We start from the raw sequence: 27,658 nt of genomic DNA, 5'->3' as shown, positions 1-27,658 counted from the left end.
TATCCATTAAGGAAAGCAGATAATTTATCAATTACGTGATAATAAAGGAACCAATTATGTCAATAAAATAAAAGTTATTGGATTTGACAATCAAGCCAATATGAATACATGTACTTACCAGATGTAGTATTAGTCTGAGTCCCAAAAGCAAATAGGACCTTTGCTGACTGCTCAGTTTGATTTTCCACTGGTTTTGTCAAGTTAAAACTAAATGCACGTTTTGCTGTACTTTCATCTTTGGTTTGCTCAGAATTCCCAAAGGAAAACACCTGCTGAGACTTTGGCTCCTCGCTGTCAGCTTTCTTCCCAAATACTAGAGAAGTAGCTGAGGTGACAGGCTCTTGTTGTTTCTCCTCTGTCCTTCCCATAACAAACACTGAAGTAGATGGTAAACAAGCTGATTCCACGCTGCCAAAACTGAACCCTCCTCCCTTGGCTGCAGGAGTTTCTTCCTTATTTTCCTCTGGCTTCTTAAATGCAAAAGGAGTCACCGCCATATTTTTTGTTTCAGTGGATCCAAAGCTGAAGCCACCCACTCCAGCCTTATTCTCAGAGGGGGCCATGGTGACAGTGGCAGCAGAAGAGGTGAGACCAGCAGTAACATTTGTACCAAATGTGAAACCTGCTGTTGTAGATGTTTTAAGTTCCTCTTTCTTTTCTTGTGGCCCAGAACTGGACGACCCAAACTGAAATGAGACTGAAGTAGATGGATTGCTTATGCAAGAAGGAACTCCAAAGTTAAAATTGTTATCATTCTTACTGTCTTTTTTACTCTCTTCTGATTTACAGTCAGAAGATGAAACTCCAAACTTGAAGTCCCCTACAGGTTTAGAAAACTTAAAGCCCCCACTCATGGGGTTTGAAGATGCAAGATCTGATGACACGCCTAATTTGAAGCCCCCTTGTTCACCAAATTTAAAACTTCCTGTGCTTGCTACCATCTGAGAAGACTCAGAAATGGATGCTGGAATACCAAATTTGAAGGACGGGGCTCCACAGTCTAAAGATGAAGAAGGGGTGCCAAAACCTTCAAGAACAAACAAAACAAATATTGATTACGCAGAATTAATAGCAACTATTCTCAAAGAATCAAAAGAATAAAAACATTTACAACCAATTCTTTAAATATATAGCGCAAAACTGTGGTTTGTTTTGTAAACTATGATGAGCAAGTTCCCAAATTAGTTACCTAAGTTGATCAACACTAAATATGAAGTGACTCATGTCATAACATACAAAAAAGAAGCACAGCATGCTGGAAATTCATGATCTGGCTGATTACATAAATTTTCAAGAAACAAATTTAAACTAATAATTCCAATGGTCACTTCATGACATAGCACTTAAAGTGTAAATAAGTATACAATTAGCCCTGAAGGTTAGAAGTAGGGGTAATTAGGGAGTGACAGCAACATCTTGACTACTTACCTATAAATTCTGATTTTGTGCCTGGCTTTGCACTTTCACATGCTACACACTTTGTGTCATCTGCTTTGTTCTGTACCAAGCACATTTCACAGTCCCAACTTCCCTCGGGTTTCTTGAATTTGTCCAATCCTAGAAATCCTCCAGAAGGCATGGAAACAGAAGTTGTATTACTACATGGCACAGGCACTGAACCTCCTCCTAAAAGAGAACAAGAAGAAAGTATTAGGAATTCCTATAATATATACAAGCAGATCTCTCAAAGAATGCAATTTAGTTCATGTTCAACCTTTCTTTGCTTTTACTTAGTGGGAACAAATCTGTTAAATGTAAAGACTACTACAGCAACAGTTACAGATGAGATGGCATTCAATGGGAAACATTCCCATTCAGATGCGAAAGTAATTTTCTTGAAGTACAGATCTAACCACGTTGCTTTCTCACTCAAAAAACGCCGGTGGATTCTTATTGGCTTTTAGATAAAATACAAATTCCAGTTTGATTTTTAAAGTCCTTCACAACCTAGTCCTAACCTACCATTCCAATCTTATTATACATTATTCCCTTTTCTATATACTTTGGTCCAGGCAAACTAACCTTTCTGATGTTTATTCTTCACACATAAGTAATAGAGCTATGTTTCTGTGCTTTTGCAGTGATTTTATTATCCCAAAGCTAGAAAGCATTCTTTTTCATCATCTTCTAGTAAATGTCCTATTTCCTTCAAGAATGCTTTGTTACTTTTTATTTGAAACTGTTCTCGATTCCCTACTAAACCCCTATAGTACCTCTCTCCCATAAATTAACACATTTACTCTACACACGTATATGTTTCCCCTGATAAAAATATAAGCTTCCAGAGAAAACAAGGACTATTTTATTTGTCTTTGTATTCTCCAGGCCTTGACATACACTGGGCATTTAATAAATGCTTGCTGAGTGACCAATTCTCAATAGGGATAAAGAAGAATTAAGATGTACTAAGCTAGGCCTGACACTTGTTTTTAAAGTAATCAAACCAATCATCTGCTAAGAAACTTTCTGTAGTACTGTTAAATCACATCTAAAAACAATTAAAATTTTAATAGAAAATCAAAATATGACACTTCTTTTTGCTAATCCCATACATAAAAACATAACCAAAAATCAATGGTAATTTTATGAATAACTCAAGCACATTTTGCTTTATTACTATAACTAATTTTCATAAAATGACATCTAATTTACTGTAAACCAATAGAAACTGGACGTGTGTTCAGAATAGAAAGTTATAAGAAATATTTTCAAATGAAATTTAAAATATTCTAGTACTCACAAACACAAAAAGATTTTCTAACTGGCATGACCTCTTGAAAATAATTATAAAGGACTTCAAATATTATGTTTACAAGACACAATTCTGAACAATACCTTTTTACACCCATCTCTTTCATTCTCTAAATAAATACTGATACACACAAAAATAGTCAAATAAACCCCAAAATAATCATTATTGTAAGAATGACAGCTTTCTGGGAGACAAAGCTCTTAGCTGTCAAGACAAAAATAAATCTTTTATCCCTAAAAAAATTAGGTTTCCAATTAAAAACTGTCAACTTTCCTATCAAGTAGTATTGATCAGCACTTACACACAGACAATGATATCCCTTTTCCATTAAATGTTCCAGGACAGGCTAACTCTGCTCTATCAGAACTAAATTGGTAAGAGACTACAATGAAAAGAACATTGATTTGGAGAACAAGAGTTTGAATTATAGTTCTTTTGCTACTTCTATGAATTATACAAGTTATTTACTTTTTAAAGGCTTCACTTTTCTGTCTATAAAATGAATAGGTAGGACTAATTGATTTCTAAGGTCACTTCCAAGCTTTCTTACAACACAACCTTAAGACTATGTGAGTATCATGCATATAGAATGCCTATAATAAATATACATCTTTAAACATTAAAAGGTCAGATGTTATAAAAGTTTTGGACCTAATTAATTTCCATTTATATTACAAATTGCATTGTCTCTTTAAATAAGAAAATATAAGTATACTAGAGTTCAGTGATGTACTTCAAATGGCTAAAAAGAAACTAGATATCTTAATCAATATTATCTACATATACATATATAGACATCTTAAAATAATTCAAGTAAAATGTAAATGGTAATTATTGAAGTGGTAACTATTTTTCCCACTCCAATAAACTCTGAAAACTCTTAAGTTTGAGCAGCTTTGACTATAATATAGTCTGATACTAAATGTTACTGAATGTCCCTAAAAATTGAATGCAGCAAGCTGCTCTGATAAAATTGATATTAGAGAAATAAGGCACTGATTAATATGTAAGAATGCCATTTCCAAACAAATCAATGGTAAAAAGACAATTTGCAAAGGAAAAATTCCAAACTATTAACAGCTATAGTAAATACTATAAATCACTAAGTGATAATTATTATATAAATATTATATTAAATGTAATATATTTAAATATATCATATAAGTATGTGTAATTATGTTACATATACATTATATGTAATATATTATATTAAATGATATATTTAAACATAATAATAAAATATAATTATTGTTAAATAAATATATTATGCTAATATAAACCACTCAGATTCCTTTAGATTACTAAAAATTTGAAAAAAGAACTACAGAAAAATAAGGGCACTGGACCAATGACCTAGAAAGCAATTTGGAACTCTGGCCAAAGTCATTAAACTGTGCAGACCATACAATCTAGTGATACCACTAACCCCATATAGCAAAGAGATCAAAGAGAAAAAAAGATGTGCTAAAAAAGATTTATAGCAACATTTTGTCATAACCAAGATTGCAAATAAAGAGAGTGACCAAGGAATGGCTGACCATATTATATAACTGTAATGGAAAAATGAAAAAAGGAATGGTTTCAGAAAAACCTAAGAACTGATGGGTAGCAAAAATGAGCAGAACCAGATGAACTTACTTGCAGTAACAACAATGAAAAAAAAAAAAAAAAAACTTTGAAAGACTTAAAAACTCTGATCACATGGTTTTAATTTGATCAATTCACCATGAGCCCAAAGAAGTGATAAGGAATTATGTTGTCTACTTTTTGACATTTTTGGATTTGGCAAATATATACATTTGTTCATAACTATAACTTACTTGTTACAAGGATTATTTTTCTTTTTGTATTTCTTGAGGGAAAGGATTTGGGAGCAACGGGGAGGCAGCTATGATCATTCCCCTTTACCATCCCCTACCACCTAAAAGGATTTTTTTTTTTAAAAAAACATGCACAAAGGAGAGGACTGATGAAAATTCAGAAGGAAAATAAGCAGGATATCCTTGAAACTAATGTGCTGAATATATATCATAGACTTTAAAAAAAAAGAAAAGCTTACGTAAGTGAACTTGTATTTTTCAAGTATGTTTTTCTCTTTCCATTTGATACACAGGTAATATTTTTTAACTTTATTATTAAATTTAGAATTAAAAAAAAAAACCTGAAAAATTGCTGCTCTAAGCATTTTTTTGATAGTGCAAAGAATGATACATTTACAGAGATGGCAAGACAAAAGGGCCAATTATGAACTCTTTTCAGCAGAGATGCACTGAAGGTAGAGGGTAAATAGTGGAATAAAGAGGGAAAAGAAAAATGAAGACTAATGTGGCATGTAGCATTCCTTAGTGGCAGAGATTTGGACAATGTAGGAAAAAAAAGTCCCAGGTGCTTTTTATATTCTCTTGTCATGTGCTTACATTCCTAGAAAATAAACCTATCAAACTATGTAACCATTCATTCAGTATTCATAGCCATTCTATGCATGAATGAAAAATGTACTTTTATAAGAGGCTAAGGTCTCCACGCAAATCACAGACTCTGATTTATTCATTCAGCAAAAGAAGTTTTTTTCAATACATTCAATACATATAAGCAAGGATAGCCAAGAGCTATTTCACTAAATACCACGAAAAGAAAAGTGCCCTAAACTCTTGTAATACTTGCCAATTTTCTTATTTTTTTTAATTGATTAGAAGGCACTTTCAACCAGATGTCCCATGGGCACCTTAAAAATCATTATGTCTAAAATAGTTCTCTCTCCCTCCAAACTCTTACTTCTTGACTTCACTATTTCTCTTGAAAGTACCACCATTACTCTAAAAACACAACCTTAGATTTATTCTTGACTTTTCCATTTCTCACTCTTCATGTATGTCTCATATCTGTTTTTCTCCACTCATGTAGCCACCATGGTGGTCCGGGTCTTCATTATCTCCTGCTCAAATTATTGCAATAGTCTGGTCTCTTAGCACCCAATATCCCCTCTCCAATCCATCTGTCATACAGCTAACAAAGTGACAATCTTAAAGCACAAATCTAAGCTTTAAAGACCCGACTAAAAAATTTTGTCTGAAAAAAATTTCACTTTTTCTACTACTATACCAAATTACTTTATTTGGCATTTAAAGGGCTTCATTTACAATCAGTCTCCAGTCTATCTTTCTAAGCTTATCGCATATTCCTGCTTATTGTTCCCCAAATATTACATTTCCTATCTTCACAGCTTTATACTGGTAGTCTTAACATTTACGTTATTTATCTTATTTATTATTTTTTATTATTTATTAATGATTATTATTAATAAATTAATTAATAAAACATTAATTAATTATATCATTTATTATTATACTTCTTTTTCACCTGTCTTATGGAATTCCTACATCCTTCAAAGGATCAGCTCAGATCTCGGCCCCCAAAAGAAATCTATACCAATCTACTTCTCTACAAAATATTTACTCTGGCATTTTTATTTTGCACATGTTGTTCCTAATAAAACATAATCTCCTTAAGAACAGGGGTTAGTTTATTTGTCTTTATAGGCATAGATCTAGAACATAGTAAGTGCAAAAAATGACTCAATCCCATAAAACAGCTTAATTAACCTTGAATGTCATCTGAAAGGATATATCCCAAAGTGATTAAATAGCATTATAAAAACTATATTATGGATATCTGATTTACTGAGTCAATCCTGCCTGAAGTTCTAAGAATTCTTTTATCAATGCTGATCTGAAAATAGCTTTCATTGAACTAGATTTTTCGGAAATGCTGTTTTAGTGATTCAGGGACATTAGCTGAAACACATCTACCCACACACCCCTTTTCTGATATTTAAATACTCACGCCCACTAAAAGCAAAACATAAACATTAAAATATGTGCAAATGAATAAAATCTACCTTTCCCTAAAAGATCCCTAGCAAACTCAGCTTTTCTTCTTTTGTCTGTATAAGGGGAAAGGTTAAAGCAAACTAGTTGACATGATAGATACCATGTCACTATAATACTGCTTATCTCACTATAGGAACATTATTAAAAAAAACTATTGATTTCTATTAAATATCTTGCAGATCTTTATCAGACAACCTAAAAAACCCCACCACTACAAAGAAGCCTCCAAAAGACCCATGTTTCTTTCCTTTTTCTAACTAAACAGATTGTATCCAGTAATGTTTAAAAGGGATAATAGAGGGAATTAAAATTCTCCTGGAAAAAGATTTTCTGAAAGAATGAGATCTTTATGGGATAATTAACTCCAAACAATATTACTAGTCCATTGGGATATTATTTACCTAAAGTGGTAGGATAATTAGCATAAGTAAAAAGAAAACTGAACATCTTAAAAGCATGAATGACACTGTCCTTATTAGAGAGGTGGAGAGATGAAATCTTATTAAAAACTGCTTCAGATGACAAACTTACCTGGTTTTTCAGACATACAGGCCACACATTTACTATCTTCTCCTTTATTCAATACACAGCACACTAAACATTCCCAAGAATCCTTGGGTTTTTTGAATTTATCTCCAAATCCCAAGGTATCAGTGAGAGTATAACTGGAAGATGAAGGAGTCACAGTTACTGCATTTTCTGAAGCCACCGGCAATGTCAAGGTTTGCTTAACTCCAGTCCCAGGTTTCGGTGTTTCACAAGCCACACATTTTGTAGCTTCAGATTTATTTTGTACTAAACAGGTATCACAATCCCAAGTTCCCACTGCTGGTTTGAATTTGTCTCCAAAACCTAAAGTTCCTGCTGTGGGAAGAGCTGATCGTATAGAGTTACTTGGTGTCATCATTCCAGTTTGTTTAGCAGTATCTTTTGGTGGCACTTTAGCAGCTTGACAGGCTACACATTTATTGTCTGTCACTCTGTTCTGCACTAGACAGGTATCACATTGCCAAGTAGTTCCAGCTTTAAAAGTTTCACCAAACCCTGGTCCACTAGAAGAAAAGGTACTTATTGCAGGTCTGGTATAAACGTCTATGCTTGTTGTAGCAGGCTGTACAGCAGCAGGAGAACCAGTCTTTGGAGATGTGAAACCTAATATGTGTGAAGGGAAGTTGGGAGGGATGAGGGTCAAAGGGGAAAGAGAGAAGGATAAAAAAAAAAAAATTGAAAAATTAATAATTGAAATATTAAGCCAAACCTTGATATAGCAATGATCACTCAGACATGACAATATTACTCTCCTGAAGTAGAGGGCAATCATAGCAATCAACAGAAAGATTTCTTATACTAAACCATCATGATCTAGCTTTTTTTTTTCCTTTTTGACTGTACTTTCATATATGAATTTAAGACATAATTCTATACAGTATAAAAGTCAGAAAGAAAACTACTGCCAGAAGGCTTATACAACTGCCTGCATATTTTTCCCTCAGCTTGCAAGCTAAGAGAAGTGTTTGCAATTTAAAATACAAAAAAATTTATTTAAAGACATATTAGGGAGGAAAGGAGGGGGCAGCTAAATGGTGAAGTGGATAAAGTGCCAACCCTGAAGTCAGAATGATCTGAGTCCAAATATGGCCTCAGACACTTAACACTTATTAGCTATGTGAAACCCCCTCACTCCTGGCAAAATCACTTAACCCTAAATGTCTTAACAAAAAAATAAAGAAACAATAAAAAACATATTAGAACCATAGTTTGCTAATTCCTCTTCTAGGGCAAATTTAAGAATACTAAGCCAACTAATAATACCCAATCTTAGATAGATATACTAATGGCAAAGTTCTTTATATATTTTCTATTCAAATGCATGCTATAATCTACTTAACATTCTTTTTATCAATGTGGTTTTTTCTTAGGGAATGGTCAGGTCAAATTCCTTTAAGGATTATAAATCTCTTTCCAAGAAGCTCTATAAGGTCCTAGGCTTGATACAACCAACATTATGATACCACCCTTTTCAATAAATAAATTCCAGTGGCCCTCGAGTACAAAACCCTCTGCTTGAAACTCAAAATCCTTCATAATCTAGGCCCCTAAACTTTTCTTTCCCCCATCTATTCTACCTCAAGTAAACCATGCTCTATGCAAGCTCTACCCCCTCCAATTATTTCCTACTTTCCAACATTCAGTTTTGTTACTGCTTTCCTGAATTCCAGGGATAGGCTTTAAAAACTAAAATTAAAAACAAACAAGAAAAAATTCTCTATCTAGGTTACATCATTTATTCAGTAGAGACTTTAAGAGGTAGAAAAGGATCAGTGATTAATATTAAAAAAGTATTAATATAGATCTGAATATAAAGTTATTTTTCTGAGAAAATTACTTAACTATCATCTTACCAGAACTTTTCAGAATATCCAGTACACTCCCTTCTTTCAGGGTTTTTGCAGGCCTGAAAGGGCCCTCATAATCTTCATTTTCCTCCTTCTTATTGCTTGTGCTATTTATAGTGGTGGAATCTTTAACTGTAATTTGAAATGCATTATTAATAAATGCAAGTGAAAAATTAAAACACTTAACCCCATATCAAGCAGCTACAATGCAATACATTTAACATATCTTCAAAACTAATCTTCAATAATTTCAAAAAATCTTGCAACTTTTGACATGTCACATTTACCTATCTCCTCACAACTACTAGAGTGAGAAGCATAGTAGATAAGGAATTAAAAGGCCCAAGGTGAAGCAAAATTTTCAGATTCACATAGCTAGAAAGTAAATTGTTTGACTAAGCATATTCTTTAGAAAAAAGGGATGCCAATTCTTATATTCAACTAAACTGAATTATCAAGCAGCTCAACAACGAATGAATAAAAATCTTCTTGAAATCTTCCCTCTTTAATCTATGGTAAATTCAAGAAAAGAAAGTCAGCCTTTAATGTCATATACGACTTTCCTAAAGAAAGCAAATTATCTGATGTACTGAGTATTGCTTAAAGAATTTAAATGATGGAATTCATTGAATTATGTTAAGAAAACAAAAGACAATATAAATACTATTCGAAAATCTTTTTTTTTTTTGGGGGGGGGGGAATCTCTTTTACCTATCTTTTTAATAATCAGCATTTTTTTTCTCTATGCCACATTATCCTATATTGAGGAGGAAATTGCAAAACCCTTTTAACAAATATAGTCAAGAAAAATTAAATCCCCACATTAGTCATGTCCAAAAATGTTTCCTTCATTCTGCATATTAGTCTAGGTAAGTAGCATTCATTATCACCAGTCTTCTGGAATTATTGTTATCATCATTGCATCAATGATTCAGAATATTTTAATTAATTCAGAAATGTTCATTTTTTAAAACTGATGTGTGTTATGGAAGGTTTTGTACGTCTCTTGGAAACCATCTCTTCATTTCTAATATCCTTTCTTAATTGATAGACATCCTTGTTAATTTCCATGTGTTTGCTATTACAAATAAATAACTTTTGGGTTTTTTTTGGTAGATATGGGATCTTTTTAAAACTCTTTTATCTGCTGGTGGGAAAAGCCTATATAGCAATATTGCTTTGTTAAAGAATGCACAGATTAGTTAACTTTTGGGACAGAGTTTCAAATTGCTTTCCAGAATGGGTAGGCTATTTCATCAACTCCACCAATATTTAGCTTTTTCAGCAGTGGAGTATGCTCCCATTTTCCTTTTCTAGTCACCCCTGCCATATGATGGATGTGGTGTGGAATGTCAGAATAATTTAATTTAAAAAAAAATTTGTGAGTAGAAAATGCTTTCTTCCCTTGAAATCTGTCTATGCATATCTTTAACCATTTATCAACTAGGGAATGGATTTTATCATAAATTTGAATCATCAACTCAAATAATCCTGGAAATGAGACCTTTATGAGAGAAGACTGCTAAAAAAAATTATTCTAATCACAGCTATAGAGGTTTTTAAGTTTATGCAATCAAAATGATCAATTTTTATCTTCAGTACTATACATTATTCTCTACTTTTTATTTGGTTATAAGCACTTTCTCCATTTCTGGATCTGAAAAGTAATTTCTTCACTATGCTCTAGTTTTGATGTGACCTTTTATATTTAAACATCTTGGAATATGGCATAAAATATTCAACCATACCTCCATCCAATTTTCCCAACAGATTTTGTTGAAGGGTACCTTTTCTCTAGTAGTTGAGATCTTTGGGTTGATCAAATTATTAAGCTACTGGGTTTGTTTGCTTTCATATATTGTGTTATCTATTAAATTCCACTGCTCAACTTCTCTTTATTAACCCATACCAAATTTTTCAAAAACTATTACTGCTTTGTATTTGGTACTATTAGGTTCTCTTTCCCATTTTAAAAAAAAGTTTCCTTAAATAGTCTTAACCTTTTGTTTATGCAAATGAATTTCATTATTTTTTTCTTCGAGTTTTACAAAGTAATTCATTTTTGTAATTTGAAATGCCATTTAATTATCTAAATTAATTTAGTCTGCATTATTAATTTTTGTTTTTGCCTAGAATGAAATTATCATTACTAGTTTTGCCCTTTTTTTTGAGTTCAGGTAAAGTATCAGTTTTTATTCAAACCATTATTTTAACTGAGTTTTTATTTCTAGTATTTCTTATAAACAACATTAGATTTTGCAGTCTAATCTACATTGCTATCCTCTTCTGCTTTATGGGTGAGTTCATCCTAACCATGGTTATAGTGATGCCACCCTTTTCACATTTGTATAAACTTGTACTTAAAATAGAAATTATATAGAATAACAGTAATGTCCTTCATCTTCTGCCACCTTTCTTTTTCTTTCTTCTTTCAACACCAAAACACAATAAAATCACTTCAAGGTCTTATCTAATTTAACTCCCTCTGACTCCTGTCGACACTAGAAACTGAAGAGAACACTGTATAGCTCCCTCCTTATTAGAAGTAAATAATTCATTTTCATAAAATTCCTTCCAATTGTTCACTTGTAATTTATCTTTTAATGTTTCTCTTGATTCCCATGTGTTATAATTCTAATTTTTTATTAATCTGTGGTATTTTGATCCATAATGCTCAGGTGTTTCTATTTCATTAAAGGTACTCTGGGTTCCTATGAAGGATTATGCTGTTTTCCTGATTAAGTTACCCTAGTTGGAAGGCTTTTATTATCATATCAACTTTCATGCTCTCTGTTCTATAGTATTTTCTAAGTCTTGTGTCATCCCCACAGGGGTTTGTCAGTACACTAATTCTTTCTATCTGGCTATTTACATTACTTTTTCTTTGGCCTGGAAGGTCTGAAAAGGTCTGAATTTTTATTGCAATATTCCATTCATTCTTGGACTGTTTTAAGAAAGTGACTAATGAATTATTTCTATTTTTACTGTCTTTTTGTTCTGGTGGTCTAAGCAGTTCTTGTTCATGATATCTTGAAATACCATTATCCTTTTTTTTTTTAAATTTAATATTTCTCATGAAGTCACTACTTTTGTTGGTCCATTCTGATTTTCAGGGTATCTTCTTATATGGTTAAGTTTCTCTATCTGCTGGACTAAGCTATTCTCTTCCCAAGTCTCTTTCCTCCATAGACTCCATTTGCTTGCTAACTTTTTTTTCTTTGAGGCCTCTCATTTCATTGCCAATATTTTAAAATATTAAAAGAAAAGTTGAATCATTTTTTCAAAGAATTCTAATTATCCTTATAGGCAAGATGAGCTAAGGCTTGGCTTACAGGTGTTTTGGAAATAATCTTTTTATTTGTTTGCCTGTTTACTCATTCTTGGGGACTCAAGCAACTATCCTCATTTCTCACCCTGGTGATCTAATCTGAGATCACCCTTTTCCTGAGGACATTTCCCTTTCTCTGCAGAATCTGATGACTAAGAGATTCTTTCTCTTGGGCACTGTGTCCAAAGTCCTACTGTCCTCTTTCAATGATATGAAAAGGATCAACAGAGCTGCAGGGATTGAGTTGTAGGATGACCTAGGGTTGTCATGTAGCGGTCATGGAAACCGAGCTGAACTGCCTTCTCCTATTTTGCCATCCTACTTGATCTCCATCTACTTCCACATATCTTAATGCATTTCTCAGCCACAAAAATAAGAAACCCTAACAATGAAAATGGGACAATAGTATATATGCCATTCAGAAAGGATTCCAAAGAATTTGGGAATTTCTCAATTATGATGCAATATAGCTCTTTTGACCCATGACTTGATCATCTAGATCATCTATTAAGTAATAAGATTTAAGCAGTCTTTAAAAAGGAAATATTCTAAAATATTTTCCCTTATGTACAGGCATGATTTGGTAATCCATATAGGTTCAATACGACCTTAACTGTGAAATTTAAAATGATGCTATATGCATCAGTGAAATACAGTATATTCTACTTTAATTAAACTATATAGTGGGCAAAAATTAATGATTCTTCAGAGAATTAAACTGCGTGTGCAAATCAAAATTACCTAAGTCTGGCAACTGTACATGTTAGACACTAATGCAACAAATATTATGAGAATAATTGTCATCATAACTTAAAAAATAAACTCCAAGTCCCAAATGATGGTACACTTAAAACAACATTACAAAATATCATTATACTAACATGAGATTTTGCCAATGGTCAGAAAAATAAATTCTTTTGGTTACCAATTCTTAAATCTGATAACTGTATAGCTAATGATTTGAGGATTACTGAAACCAAAGTTAGGTGTCTAGCATTCAATTTGTCATCTAATTTTAGAAATGAACATTTTTTTTCTGGCAATTCTAAGTGCTGTAGTCGTATGGGAATCTTTATAATATAAAAAACTAACAGTCTAACAGGATTTAAGGAGTAGCTGAGCTATATACGGAGGGTATTCCTGCATTTCTAATTATGCTAACACAGATTGGCACTGTTTGTGTAAATGAACGATAAAGTGAAATAACTGATTAAACTTTAAAATTCAGCTCAAATCCCACACATGCACAATTTTCTCAATTTTAACTGCCTTCCCTCTGAGGTTTCCTTCTGTTTACACTTAATGTATCTTATGTGCAATGGAATTTGCATCGTTTTCACCCACTAGATGGTGAAATCCAAGAGGGAAAGGACTATGTTTCTACCTTTCTTTAAAAGCCCCAGCACTCAGCACAGAGCCTGACAATTAATTAGTCAACATCTGAATGCATATATAGGTTGCTGTCTATATTAATAGATTTATTTACATCAAGTAGTTATTACTAAGAACAGAAAAAAGAACACTGTATCTGGAGTCAGATCATCAGTGTTAGAAACTCAAATTGTGCTAAATCTGTGACCTTAGGCAAGTCATTTAATCTCCTGAGATTTAAATTCCTTATTTACAAAATGATCCAATCTCATGATATGACACATCTAATAAAACACAGAAATATAAATGATATAAATAAGGTATTTCATTATACGTTTAATACTAAGATTATCTCCAAAGGTAAAGGTTCTCACCACAAAGAGGAAACTCCAATAAAATAAAAATCTTGCTGTAATATTTTCATTATGCATACTCCCTCCCCTCCATGAACATGGCTCACTACTGAATGTAGTTTGTGGTTATAAGTTGCTTTTACTGAAATAACTCATTACTCTACAGCCAGCATGCTAATAAATCTCTTCAAATTTGGCTAAGCTGGTCCTATCTTGGAGAACAAGTACAAGATCTCTATCACCTGACCCATTTTTAAAAAATACCTTTCTAGATCAGCAGATCTTGCCAAATTTTAGACTCTGTATTAAGCCAATGACAACTCAAAGTTACCTCCAAACAAAAATAAAGATTTTATATAAATATTTTGTTAGAGACCAAAGCTGGGGGAAAAAATAATACTATTAATGGAACAAATATCCTGTCTCAAGATATTCTAAAATATTTTGAAAATCAGGGAAAAAAATGTAAATGGTACAAGATATAAATGTATTCATAATTTCATGAATTTTTTTTTTCTTACCTGAACTACTTATTGTTGATTCTGAAATATTACTGGAGGCAGGAATTTCTGATGATTTCACAACAGGCACACTAAATGTAAATCCAATCTGCAAAGAAATATTTTATCTGGCTTTAACAAAATATGAAACTTAGAAAAATACATTGTAGGTGGGATTTAAAAAAAATACGATTACATATATACCTTTTTGAATTTCTGTGACTGAGCATATAATAAATCAATTATACTCACAGATGTAGGAGGTAGTATGTCTGCCTCAGTAGATTTTACAATTGGAGATGAAAATCTGAATACAGGACTGCCAGCATTATTTGGAGAGGCTGCTTGTACCTAGTTTTCCAAAGTATAAGAGGCACATAAAAAATAATTACAAAACTTAAAGAATTAAGGAGAATTTGAAAATTAGTCACATCCTTCAAGTATCAAAATAAGTTCTAAGCGCTTAAAAAATGTTACACTATGATCCTAACTGTAAAACGATCATTGATAGAAAATCCCACAATAAAATACATTTTTCTTTGGAAGCAGAGCATTCATTTATTGAAAGAAAATAACATCCTTGTGAGAAACAAAACTCAACCAAAAAGTAGCAATTTAAACTCAATATGCAAGCTTTTTACTTCCAAGTGGATTTTTCTATGTTAATCTTATTCCTTTTTCTATTTTTATTAGAACTATGCATCTAAAACAATATAACTTGTTTGTTTTAATCCATCCTCCTGACTATAAATTTACAGTGAAGTAACATTTTTAGGGCTCCCAATCATATTTCTTTAACTTGTCAATATAATCATCCAAGAAAACTATTTCATCAAGAGGAATACTTTTAATAAAATCGTTCACAACTATTACTGTAGCTGAAAAACTCAACACCTTGAAGCTAAATCTAGTGATCCTCAAATGAGACATAATGCCTGGCCATACCTATTCTCTTGGGAAAAATTGCCAATTTACAACACCATTTAAAAAAAAGTATAAAAAAGTTTCATGTTCCCAACCCTTCTACCTACATGTAACTTTCAAAAGCCTCAAAATGAAAATCAGATTGCATTTATCCTACAACAAAGAAAAGCTTTATGAAATAAAATTCTTTTAATTTACCTTATTTGACAATGACTGTGTAGCACTGATGGGTGATAGATAGGAAGAGGTACTCAAAGAAGAGCAAAAACTGAAGACAGGCAATGCAGTAGTAGTAATTGGCAGGGGTATTTTTGGTAGTACTGGTGCTTCTACTTCCTAAAATGATACGTAATTCAATTATATTTTATAGTAAGACTATTCTTTCCTTAATATTATATCTTAAATAGGATGAATATTTTTAGATAGCATTTTATAAAACAAGATAGAGTTTAAAATTTAATCTTTATTACCACCTTATGAGAGAAGTTGAACAAATATTATGTCCATTTTATACATGAGGAAATAACTTTAAAAGGGTATCTACTTTATCCAAGGAAACAGTTAAGTGGGTGACCGGTGGATGAATCAAGAGTAAAAAAAGAATCTATTATCAAATGTTAGCAAAAATGAGAGGAACTTCAAGAGAAAAACAACCCTCTTAGTCTGTGATAAAGAAAGAAACCTATAAGGCACAATCTTCTATTCACAATAGAACTTAGAAAATTTCATTTAAAAAAAGTTTGTTAAAAAAGACTGGCCCAACTCCTGACCTTACATTTTATTTAAAGTAAAGTCCTATTCAAAAGATGGATAAGAACAAATTTTTGATGACAAATTTCAAAATAAAGAATAACAACCAGCATTTATGCAGCACTTTAAAATTTCCAAAAGGTCTTAAAAATGCACTATTTCATTTAAATATCATGACAAATACATAAAGGTGAAGTCTATTGGTATTATTCCCATTTTACAAATGGATAGTAAATTGTAGGTTAAGAAACTTAGGTGTGTTTACACAGCTAACAATTATTAGAGCTGGAAATTAGAAGCATCACTGACTTCAAAATCAGTATTCTATCATCTATACTACATTGGAAAAAAAGCAAAAGCTATTTTAAGAGTCTGAAACATCTATCTTTGTAACTTATCAAATAACTCACATTTTTGAAAGGTACATACAGAAGACGGAAGTAAGGTTAAACAACTGATGATGCTAAAAAGCACCCTGGTCTTATAAGAATGTGAAACTTGCAGACCAAAATGAACTAAGGCTTGTGATGTATGCTAAGGACAACCAATAAGGATTTTTAAGTAATGCTAGAAGAAACATGGATATAAAAGGAGTGCTGTTCAGACTGGAAGAGAAGATCATAAAGAATTATGAAAAGACAGTACTACCAATGCAAAGTAGGCTATCTAAGAGATATCTGCTCACTAGCATTTAGAGATCTAATGAGATCACTAAATGGAATATTAAAGAGAAAGAAGCCTATGTTTGAAATTTTGGGAAATCTGGTTATACATTCCAGATAACAAGTAACCTAATATCTTTCAGTATCAGTTTCTTTACCTACAAAATGAAAGGACTAGATGAATTTTTTTAATTCTAATACTCTAACCTTAATCTTTCTGCATATAGTTACACTGAATGGGAATAATAAAAAAGAAACAATTACATAATGTTTTAATGATTGCAAAGCACTTAATATTACATCATTTTATCTTCACACCAACTCTAAGAGTTACTATTATTATTCCCATTTATTTGATGAGGAAACTGAAAAAGAAAAACTTTAAGTGACTTGCTCAGGGTCACAAACAAGATAATAAGCATCTGAGGTTCAAACTTATTTTATAGTAAGTACAATTAATATTATTCTTATGTTTCCTATATGATATAATTTACCTTTTAGCCAGACTTTGCATAGCAGTTTGGTGATTTTTCTTTTCTAGAGAAAATCCTTTTTAATAGTCTTCTTATAAAATTTATTATTCAGATAGGTAATTTTACTTAAAGCTTTACTCTTTCTCAAAGTTCCAGAGTACACATACTTTAAGATCATAATACTATAATATCATGCTTTTTCCCCTTAGTTTAAATTGTACCATTGTTCTCACTCTTTTCCCCACTTTCAACTTAAGTAACCTTCTCTTTTTCGTCATTCTCAAAATGTTACCTAACCCTTTTTTTGCCTATTTGAATTCATGTTCTTTCCTGGCCTTATAATTGAAAGGGAATGAATATCAATTCTTGAATTTTGCCTCTCACTAGAATTTTCTTGCCATGCCACCTTGCTTTGAAATTTGTTTAATATCTGGGCATGCTTTAGCCATGACTTTCTTTGGCAGGTAATATATTAGTGTTGCTGCTTTCAGTGATTCCTTGTCTCTCATTCGCATTAATTTTCTCTCCCATTCCCTATCCCCACCTCGGCAATTGGGATTAAATGACTTGCCCAGGTTAACATAGCCAGGAGGTATTAAGTGTCTGAGGCCATATTTGAACTCAGGTCCTCCTGACTTCAGGGCTGGTACTCTATCCACTGTGCCACTTAGCTGCCCCTTCTCTTCTTTTTTATTTAGAAAAACTACTCAGTTTCTAAGACGAATACATAAAATCAAACCCACACCCACAGATAATGACAACCAGAACAGCATGGGTACTTGAAATCATGTTGTATAAAGATTTGAACAAAACAAGAAGCAACTGAAAGGATCAGGTGTAGTTTTAAAAAAAAAAAAGGCACTGGACTTGCAGTTCTAAGACACATTAGTTGAACATATATTAGTTATATAAATCTTTAATAAGTTAAAAGATTAATTATAGTTCTGATACTTTATGGCTAAATAAAAACATTGCTTTCTGCAAATATCTGGAAGGGCTATCATATCAGAAAATCATTAAACAGTCATCAACTACCTCCTATGTGCTAAGGCACTACATTAAGTGCTGGGGATCCAAAAAAATTCAAGACAGTCATTGCTTTCAAGGAGTTTGGCATGCTAAGGGATTTGCACCAGAGTGATGGCAGGGTTAGCGGATAAAAGTGGACATATTCCAGAGATGTTGCAAAAGTGAAACTGACAGACCTTGGCAACAGATTAGATATAGAGGGAATTTGGGAGTGGAATGAGGGGGAGCAGGAGGAGGAAGAGAATGAAGAGTCAAGGCTGAAACTTAAATTGCCAGCCTGAGGTACTAGGAGAATGGTACTAACCTTTACAGTCACAGAAGGAAGGAGGGAGAAAGGTTTAGGGGGGAAAAAACAATGAGTTTAGTTTTAGACATGTTGAATTTAAGGTACCAATTGGACATACAGTTTGAGATGCCTAAAAAGTAGTTGGATATGAAAATTGGGTAATCAAACCTTTCAAAGGCTGCAAAAAAATGACCAAACAAAAGATAAAGATAACTAAAAATAAAATGGATAATTATGATTATATAAAATTAGTTCTGCACAAACAAAACCAATGTAGCCAAAACTAGAAGGTAACAACAATTGGGGTGAAGGTGGGATTAAAGCAGGTTTCTCTAATAAAGATCTCATTTCTCAAATATTTTCTCAAGAAAAAAATAGGGAATTGAGCCAAATTTAGCAGGGAAAAAAAAATCTATTCTTTAAGTGATAAACAGTCAAAGACCTGGCACATGATTTTGATTAAATACTATTATGTTTTAAGAAATGATAAGCAAGTTGGTTTTAGAAAAACCTTTAAAATAATATATATGAAGTGAGTAGAACCAGAGACCAGGGGACCACAGTAACAGCAAAAGGATAACAATGATCAACTGTAAAAGACTTAATTAACTATTCTGGTAACAATAATCCAAGAGAATTCCAAAGAACCCATGTTGAAAAATGCTAGCTATTTCTAGAGAACAAACAGATTAAGGCATTTCTTTTTTCATTTTATTCTAAGACTATGAGGTTCTGGGGGGGGGAACAGATATGGCTAATATGGAAATGCATTTTTTATATATAAAAGTACCATACTGACTGCCTTTTCAATGGATGGGGAAGAGGTGAGAGAGAGTAAGAAAATTTGCAATTTTTCTTAAAAGCTACAGAGAAGGGCAGCTAGGTGGCACAGTGGATAGAGCACTAGCCCTGAAATCAGGAGGACCTGAGTTCAAATTTGGTCTCAGACATGTAACACTTCCTAGCTGTGTGACCTTGGGCAAGTCACTTAACCCCAAACGCCTCAGTTTAAAAAAAAAAGCTACACAGAGGCTGAAAAGGAGGAAGAATGAGAAAAGGCAATATAAGAGATCACTATTAACTTTGTTTTAAGAGAGTAGTTTCAGTGGAATGAAGTCAGAAGTCAAGACAAGGGAAGCCCTAAGAGTCCTCCTATGGTGACAGCATTACATTAAAAACATCTTGTGCATTTTCAAATCATTCTTTACCCAGATTATGAAGAAATTAAATCCTCATGAAAAATATTTAACTAAGACTATCTCAAATTTCAAATAGATTAAAAAAATTTCCTAGGGTATAAAAACAGATATTTTAATATTGTAACATCATTAAATGTTTCACTTTTCCCAAGAATTTTGAGAGAAAGGGAATGGAGGGAGGCAGAGTGAGGAGTGAGAGAAAGAAATGAAAAAGATGGGAGGAACAGAAGGAGGGAAAGGGGGGGAAAGAAGAGAGAGAGCAAGAGAGATGTCCCACCTCTTCATCCTCAGGAAGTTTAGACACAAAACGGGTTCTTTCCCGTCGCATCTTGCCACCACCACCCACTCCTGAAGAGAGTCCATTGGTGGCAGGTGTACTGAAGTTTGGGTATGAAAAATCACTAGCACAAAAAGAAGATAAAAATTTTAAGAAACTAAGTCATAACTTGTTTATAAATTTTATACTAGTTGTCATCAGTACTAAAGAGTAATAATAAAAAAGAAAAAGTTAATCATTTTTGAAACATATTGGTTACAAAACAAACCTCATCTCATAGTACCAACTACTTATTTACTAAAGAAGCTGAGTTTTTGTTAGTGTAATGAAGAATTACTTTCTTCAAGGTGGGGCAAAAGCCACAGTGATAGAATCTTATTTTATCTTTCATTATAGGAACTATTTTTTTTCAGTCTAGAAAAAGTTATCTGACTCCAAACTGTGATTTGGGACATTAAAAAAAAAAAAAAAAAAAAAAAAAAAGATAAACCATTATTGACAATAAATTAGAAAAGCACTGAACTAGCAATGTTGTGTGGGATTTTTAAATTCCTTTTAAAGGCAAAAAATATGTATATAATTAAGCAAATGACCTGATAAAATAAGTGACACAGATATATTGCATGAAACTTAGGATGATTTTACCTCTCATGTTGCTCTACTTTTTGCCCTGGAGATAGATTTTTCTCATGCCCAATCTGTAACAAAACATATGTTAGTGATGGACTGGTTTATATTGCATTTGGTTAAAGCTATTGTTACTTCCATACCTTATTTTAATAGCTAATTATGTTTAAGAGTTATTAGAATGTTTTTTAATAATTGCTAAGGACTAAAGATGGATTATCAAGATACACAAAAACATTTTTAAATTTACTTTTAGAATTGCACATATTTAACTTATATCACATTGCCTACTTCTTGGGGAAGGGGGAGGTAAGGGAGGGAAAGATAAAAATTTGGAACACAAAATTTTTACAAAAATGAATTTTGCAAATTATCTTTATATGTATTTTGAAAAATAAAATACTATTAAAATTAATTTTGTTTTACAACATGATTTGGAAAGAAATTATTTAGCATGGTCTAAATTCTATTAAGTACCATAAGACTTAAAACTAAATTCCTTAATTATTTCCTTGCTAACTAAAAATGAAAGCAAAGCATCACCAGAATCAAGTTTAGAGAGAGAGTGCTAAACCAGTTGTTGTGGAAAAATAAGAAAATCTATCTTCTTGAAATCAGTATTTTTTGTTTTGTTTTGTTTTGTTTTTTAAATTTTTATTTAATAATTACTTTATATTGAAGAATCCATGCCAGGGTAATTTTTTTACAACATTATCCCTTGCACTCGTTTCTGTTCCGATTTTTCCTCTCCCTCCACCCCCTCCCCTAGATGGCAAGCAGTCCTATATATGTTAAATATGTTGCAGTATATCCTAGATACAATATACGTTTGCAGAACCGAACAGTTCTCTTGTTACACAGGGAGAATTGGATTCAGAAGGTATAAATAACCCGGGAAGAAAAACAGAAATGCAGATAGTTCACATTCATTTCCCAGTGTTCTTTCTTTGAGTGTAGCTGCTTCTGTCCATCATTTATCAATTGAAACTCAGTTAGGTCTCTTTGTCAAAGAAATCCACTTCCATCAAAATATGTCCTCATACAATATCGTTGTCGAAGTGTATAATGATCTCCTGGTCCTGCTCATTTCACTTAGCATCAGTTTATGTAAGTCACGCCAGTCCTCTCTGTATTCATCCTGCTGGTCATTTCTTACAGAACAATAATATTCCATAACATTCATCCAGCCATTCTCCAATTGATGGGCATCCATTCATTTTCCAGTTTCTAGCCACTACAAATAGGGCTGCTACAAACATTTTGGCACATACAGGTCCCTTTCCCTTCTTTAGTATTTCTTTGGGATATAAGCCCAATAGAAACACTGCTGGATCAAAGGGCATGCACAATTTGATAACTTTTTGGGCATAATTCCAGATTTCCCTCCAGAATGGTTGGATTCGTTCACAACTCTACCAACAATGCATTAGTGTCCCAGTTTTCCCGCATCCCCTCCAACATTCATCATTATTTTTTCCTGTCATCTTAGCCAATCTGACAGGTGTATAGTGGTATCTCAGAGTTGTCTTAATTTGCATTTCTCTGATCAATAATGACTTGGAACACTCTTTCATATGAGTGGTAATAGTTTCAATTTCATCCTCTGAAAATTGTCTGTTCATATCCTTTGACCATATATCAATTGGAGAATGGCTTGATTTCTTATAAATTTGAGTCAGTTCTCTATATATTTTGGAAATGAGGCCTTTATCAGAACCTTTAACTGTGAAGATGTTTCCCAGTTTGTTGCTTCCCTTCTAATCTTGTTTGCATTAGTTTTATTTGTACAAAGGCTTTTTAATTTGATGTAATCAAAATTTTCTATTTTGTGATCAGTAATGGTCTCTAGTTCATCTTTGGTCACAAATTTCTTTCTCCTCCACAAGTCTGAGAGATAAACTATCCTATGTTCCCCTAATTTATTTATAATCTCGTTCTTTATGCCTAGGTCATGGACCCATTTTGATCTTATCTTGGTATATGGTGTTAAGTGTGGGTCCATGCCAAATTTCTGCCATACTCATTTCCAATTATCCCAGCAGTTTTTATCAAATAATGAATTCTTATCCCAGAAGTTAGGGTCTTTGGGTTTGTCAAACACTAGATTGCTATAGTTGACTATTCTGTCTTGTGAACCTAACCTTTTCCACTGATCAACTAATCTATTTCTTAGCCAATACCAAATGGTTTTGGTGACTGCTGCTTTATAATATAATTTTAGATCAGGTACAGCTAGGCCACCTTCATTTGATTTTTTTTTTCATTAATTCCCTTGAGATTCTCGACTTTTTATTGTTCCATATGAATTTTGTTGTTATTTTTTCTAGATCATTAAAATATTTTCTTGGAAGTCTGATTGGTATAGCACGAAATAAATAGATTAGTTTAGGGAGTATTGTCATCTTTATTATGTTCGCTCGGCCGATCCAAGAGCACTTAATATTTTTCCAATTATTTAAGTCTGACTTTATTTGTGTGGAGACTTTTTTATAATTTTGCTCATATAATTCCTGACTTTCCTTTGGTAGATAGATTCCCAAATATTTTATGGTATCAACAGTTATTCTGAATGGAATTTCTCTTTGTATCTCTTGCTGTTGGGTTTTGTTGGTGATGTATAAAAATGCTCAGGATTTATGGGGGAAATCAGTATTTTGTACATTTTTAGTACACTGGATAATTTAATATGTTTACTGTGATTATTTCAAGTATTAGTTTCTCAGATGACATAACACCAATTTAAATTAAATATTTCTCTCTTATTGTTTAGCCTGCATCATCTACATAGATATATAAATATTTGAAATTTTTCATTTTAAGTAGAAAGCAAGTACATTTGAAATAATAGCCCAACATGAAGATACCACAACAATGATAAACTCTAGTTTTTAAAAAGTCATTATTTAAAGGAAAAGTTGGCGTAAAATAGTGAGCAATGTATTTGTAATCTACAGATCTGGGATCAGAACCAAGCTCTGCCACTTACTATCTGTTAATCTTCTCAGTTTCCATATATATACATATATATGTGTGTGTGTGTGTGTGTGTGTGTGTGTGTGTGTGTGTGTGTGTGTATGTATATATATATAAAATGAGGGGAAGGATAGACTGTGGTTGCTCTTCCAATTTTATATGTATGACTCTATGATTCCATGAGCTATATAAACTTAAGATGGCTCTAATTAGAATAAAATATACTGCTAAATCTTTGCAAAAACAAATTTTAATACCATATTACGTCATATTAACTACAAACTGATGATATACTTTCATACAAAATTTAGTTAAGAATATATCAAACAATTATGTAAGAATACAAACATATATACCAAAACTAAAGATGCAGTATACAAATGTAGTCATGCAGCTATCCAGTAAATTTCTTGGATGAAAAGTTGTACAGACATTATGAATTCACTACTAAAGAGTTTTTCATTAAAATAACAGATACTCAATTAGCCAATTATGAAATTTAAGGAGCAACAAAAAAATAAAAACAGAATTGGCAATTTTATTTTTCCTATTTACTCAAACATCTTTCTATTTTATTTGGGCCAACTATCTCAAAAGTTAAAAGTAGTCACAATCACATTAAAAACTTTCAGTGATGCCAATGTATACAAGTGCCTTGAATTGGTGGTAAGGCATAAGGATTAAAGGGCAGCTACATGGATAGTGGACAGCAATGGATAATGCCAAGCCTGGAGTCAGGAAGACTTAAGTTCAAATGTAATCTCAGACACTTACTAGCTATGTGACCCTAGGCAAACCACTTAACCATATTTGCTTCAGTTTCCTCATCCAGAAGCTAGAGAAGGAAATAGCAAACATCTTTTCTATCTCTGCTAAGAAAAGTCCAAACAAGTTCCCTAAGATTTTGACAGGACTGAAATGACTCGCCAACAATAACAGGATGGGAGCTATGATTTCAATGGGATAGGGAACATCTGGGTAAGGTAATTGTTCTACCAATGGAGGTCAGCTTTTAACAGTCTTAAATAAGAGTTGCCTAAAGATCAGCTTCTTAAACTGTGATTCATGCTCCCATATGAGCTTTTGTACCTGAATGAGGGAGTTGCAACTTATGATTTATTATCAGTAAATGTTTGATTTGTACATCTATTTTTTACACCTATATACTCAGGTCATGTAAAAATTTCTTGGATGAAAAGGCTGTGAGAGGAAAAAGTTTAAGAAGTCCTAGTCTATAGCAGAGGACCAACCTTTGCTATATATTACCCCTATTTCAACCTGAATTTCACACCACGGGCCCAAAGCACCATGGTTTTAAATGACTGGTTGAGATCATTTAAGACAAATGATTTGAACCTAGATTTTCTTGGTACTTATTTATTAAGATAAAATTTTCATGTATTTCATAATTCTTAATTTGTGCTTTAAAAGGATGAAAGTTAAGAAAAGATAGCAGAATCTTAATGAGAACATTACAAAGCTATGCATAATTTCAGTTTAAATTTGTATTAGAATCATAAGATTATATATATACAAAATGAAAGGGGGCTTAAAAAATTTTCAACTCATTTTTTAACAGGTAAGAAAACATTGATTAACCTAAGATCATGAAAATATTAAATGGCAGAGACAAGTTTCAAAGCCTAGTCTCAATCCTGAATCCAATGTTTTTTCTATTGCACCAATGAGTCCATAATAATATAATTCCAAGAAAAGTCTTCTTATAAAGAGCTCAGATAAAGTATAGCATTTCATTTCAACTACAAGTATAATATATATTGATATGCATTTGAATGAAAATGGACCTAACTAAATATCAATTAGTACAGTATTTATACTTATTATAATCTTTATAATAATTAAACACTCAAATTCTCCATAATGACAAAAATACAACTGGAGACAAACAAAAGTATAGAGTATACTTACATTGTGCTTTTTATCTATTCTCTGATTAGTCTTTCTTGTTTCAGCAGATGGAGTTAAAGATGGTTTAAAATACACTGACCGACTGGTTGCTATAGAAATTGGCTTTGGGGTCATGAGTCTTTGAACAGGAGGACAGTGGGATTCCATCTTAAAAGGAAACAGAAATCAAAAGTAAAACTAACTTTCACTTACTTTGGATCAATTTTATTCATTTACAAACAACTTACTAACAACGTGAAGGTAAACAAGAACTACACACACACACACACACACACACACACACACACAAAATCAATATAGTATAGTATGATTTCTAAAAATATTTTATCACAGACAAAAATCAACAATAAAGAATACTGAAGAACACTGATAACAATTAAGATGAGTACTAATTCATAATCTGAAGGCTAAGATTCTAAATGTGGGGCAATTAACTATTACGTTTAATGATTCGCTTCCTACATGCTCCAAACAGGTACAATTATAGCTAGACTAACTAGATTCAGAGTAAGTCATTACTTCAGGCAAATTAAAGAATTTTTATAATTCTCACAACTAGATTTAATTTCTTATGTTATACATGTCAAATTGACTTTTACTTCATCTATGTTCAGATAAATGTATATTTATTCTCCATAAAACTTTATAGGTGTTCTAGGTTAAGACCCATAATGCAAACTAGATAGTGAAAACAAAGAGGCAATCAACTTCTCTAACTGAAAGGATTTCTCATTAGTAAATTCAAACCATAATTAGAATATAAAAAGTACAAGTATGATTATTATTTTAACATAAAGAATAAGAAACCTACTGTTAGCAACACATAAACAAGCTTTATCTGAAGTACACAAGTGTTCTGTTAACACTATTTGCAATATCAAAGGACAGAAAAACACTGTGTTGATTTAAGATTACCGCAGTCAAGAACTTCTGTTGCTGTCCAAACACTACAACATTATGAATAGACTTCTTTCACTCAACAACAGCTGTAAACAGCAATAGTTTTCAGAGTATCATCTTGGCAAACTCCTCATCACAAGTGTAACTAATTCAACGTGATACTCTCTACCAGAGGTATCAAAACCCACTGCCCACCACATGTCTGAGTGCAGCCCAATTCCAAACCACATAAAAATGTCATTGTGAAATATTTAATAAAATAAAACAAATAACAATGTTAATGTGTGGTTTTCTGAGACGCTATGCAGTCCACAGAGAATTATTTAGTGGACCCATTTCTATTTAAGTCTGACACCACTACTTTACACTATTTATGTCTGACAAATCATGAAACAGCAAACTTCAAGAATGTAATTGGACTCATCTTGTACCATCAGCTATTGTGCCCACAAAAAAATTTTATTGAAGACAGTCTTCATAACTTGGTAAAATTTCAGCAGATAGTTCATCATACAAATTATTTCACTCTTTGTTCAATTTGAAGCAAGAGTTTCTCACAGTATCTCTTGGGTTAAGTTCCAGATAGCTGCTAAAATTTTTTGAGGGCCAACTCTATCACAAGAAACTAAATTTTATTCCATATAAGATGACTCATAAAGATCATTTAACACAACTTTCTCATTCAAAAGAAAAAAAAAGTGAGAGGAAAAATTTGCCTGTTAATTGAAAAACTAAAAAAAATTATTTTAAAAGAAAAAATTGACATTAAATAATTTTCACAGAGGTAATCTTTGAGCCCAGGTTTTCTAACTCCAAATTTAATGTTCTTTTCATTGTACCTCTAACACAGGCAGCAGTCACTGAATAAACAACTTATTAATAAGTAAATACCTATGTGTCAAGCATTGTATTAAATGTGGGAAAAAACCTATAACACCCAGTTGTTTGTACCCACAAATTTAATTTAAATAAATACTAATGTCATGGGGAAGAAAGAAAGAATACCATATATTGGCTGGTTGTTAAAAAATAGTACATC

The 27,658-nt window shown here is 32.3% G+C and overlaps 1 protein-coding gene across 1 annotated transcript in view; it reads right to left on the bottom strand.

Annotated features, from left to right (window-relative positions):
• The window catches only part of NUP153 (nucleoporin 153), a 71,981-nt gene that overhangs the window by 9,607 nt on the left and 34,716 nt on the right, over positions 1 to 27,658 (bottom strand). The window contains exons 9-18 of the mRNA XM_051970641.1: positions 25,720 to 25,866; positions 20,836 to 20,888; positions 20,191 to 20,314; positions 15,713 to 15,850; positions 14,843 to 14,941; positions 14,612 to 14,699; positions 9,045 to 9,170; positions 7,174 to 7,794; positions 1,429 to 1,626; positions 119 to 1,027 (exon numbers count right to left, since the gene is read on the bottom strand). Coding sequence (XP_051826601.1) covers positions 119 to 1,027; positions 1,429 to 1,626; positions 7,174 to 7,794; positions 9,045 to 9,170; positions 14,612 to 14,699; positions 14,843 to 14,941; positions 15,713 to 15,850; positions 20,191 to 20,314; positions 20,836 to 20,888; positions 25,720 to 25,866 — 2,503 coding nt within the window. The remainder of the gene's footprint in view (positions 1 to 118; positions 1,028 to 1,428; positions 1,627 to 7,173; positions 7,795 to 9,044; positions 9,171 to 14,611; positions 14,700 to 14,842; positions 14,942 to 15,712; positions 15,851 to 20,190; positions 20,315 to 20,835; positions 20,889 to 25,719; positions 25,867 to 27,658) is intronic.

The sequence above is a fragment of the Antechinus flavipes genome, chromosome 1, assembly GCF_016432865.1.
Source record: "Antechinus flavipes isolate AdamAnt ecotype Samford, QLD, Australia chromosome 1, AdamAnt_v2, whole genome shotgun sequence".
Classification (NCBI taxonomy): Eukaryota; Metazoa; Chordata; class Mammalia; order Dasyuromorphia; family Dasyuridae; genus Antechinus; species Antechinus flavipes.
This window is presented reverse-complemented; position numbering and strand designations above follow the sequence as displayed.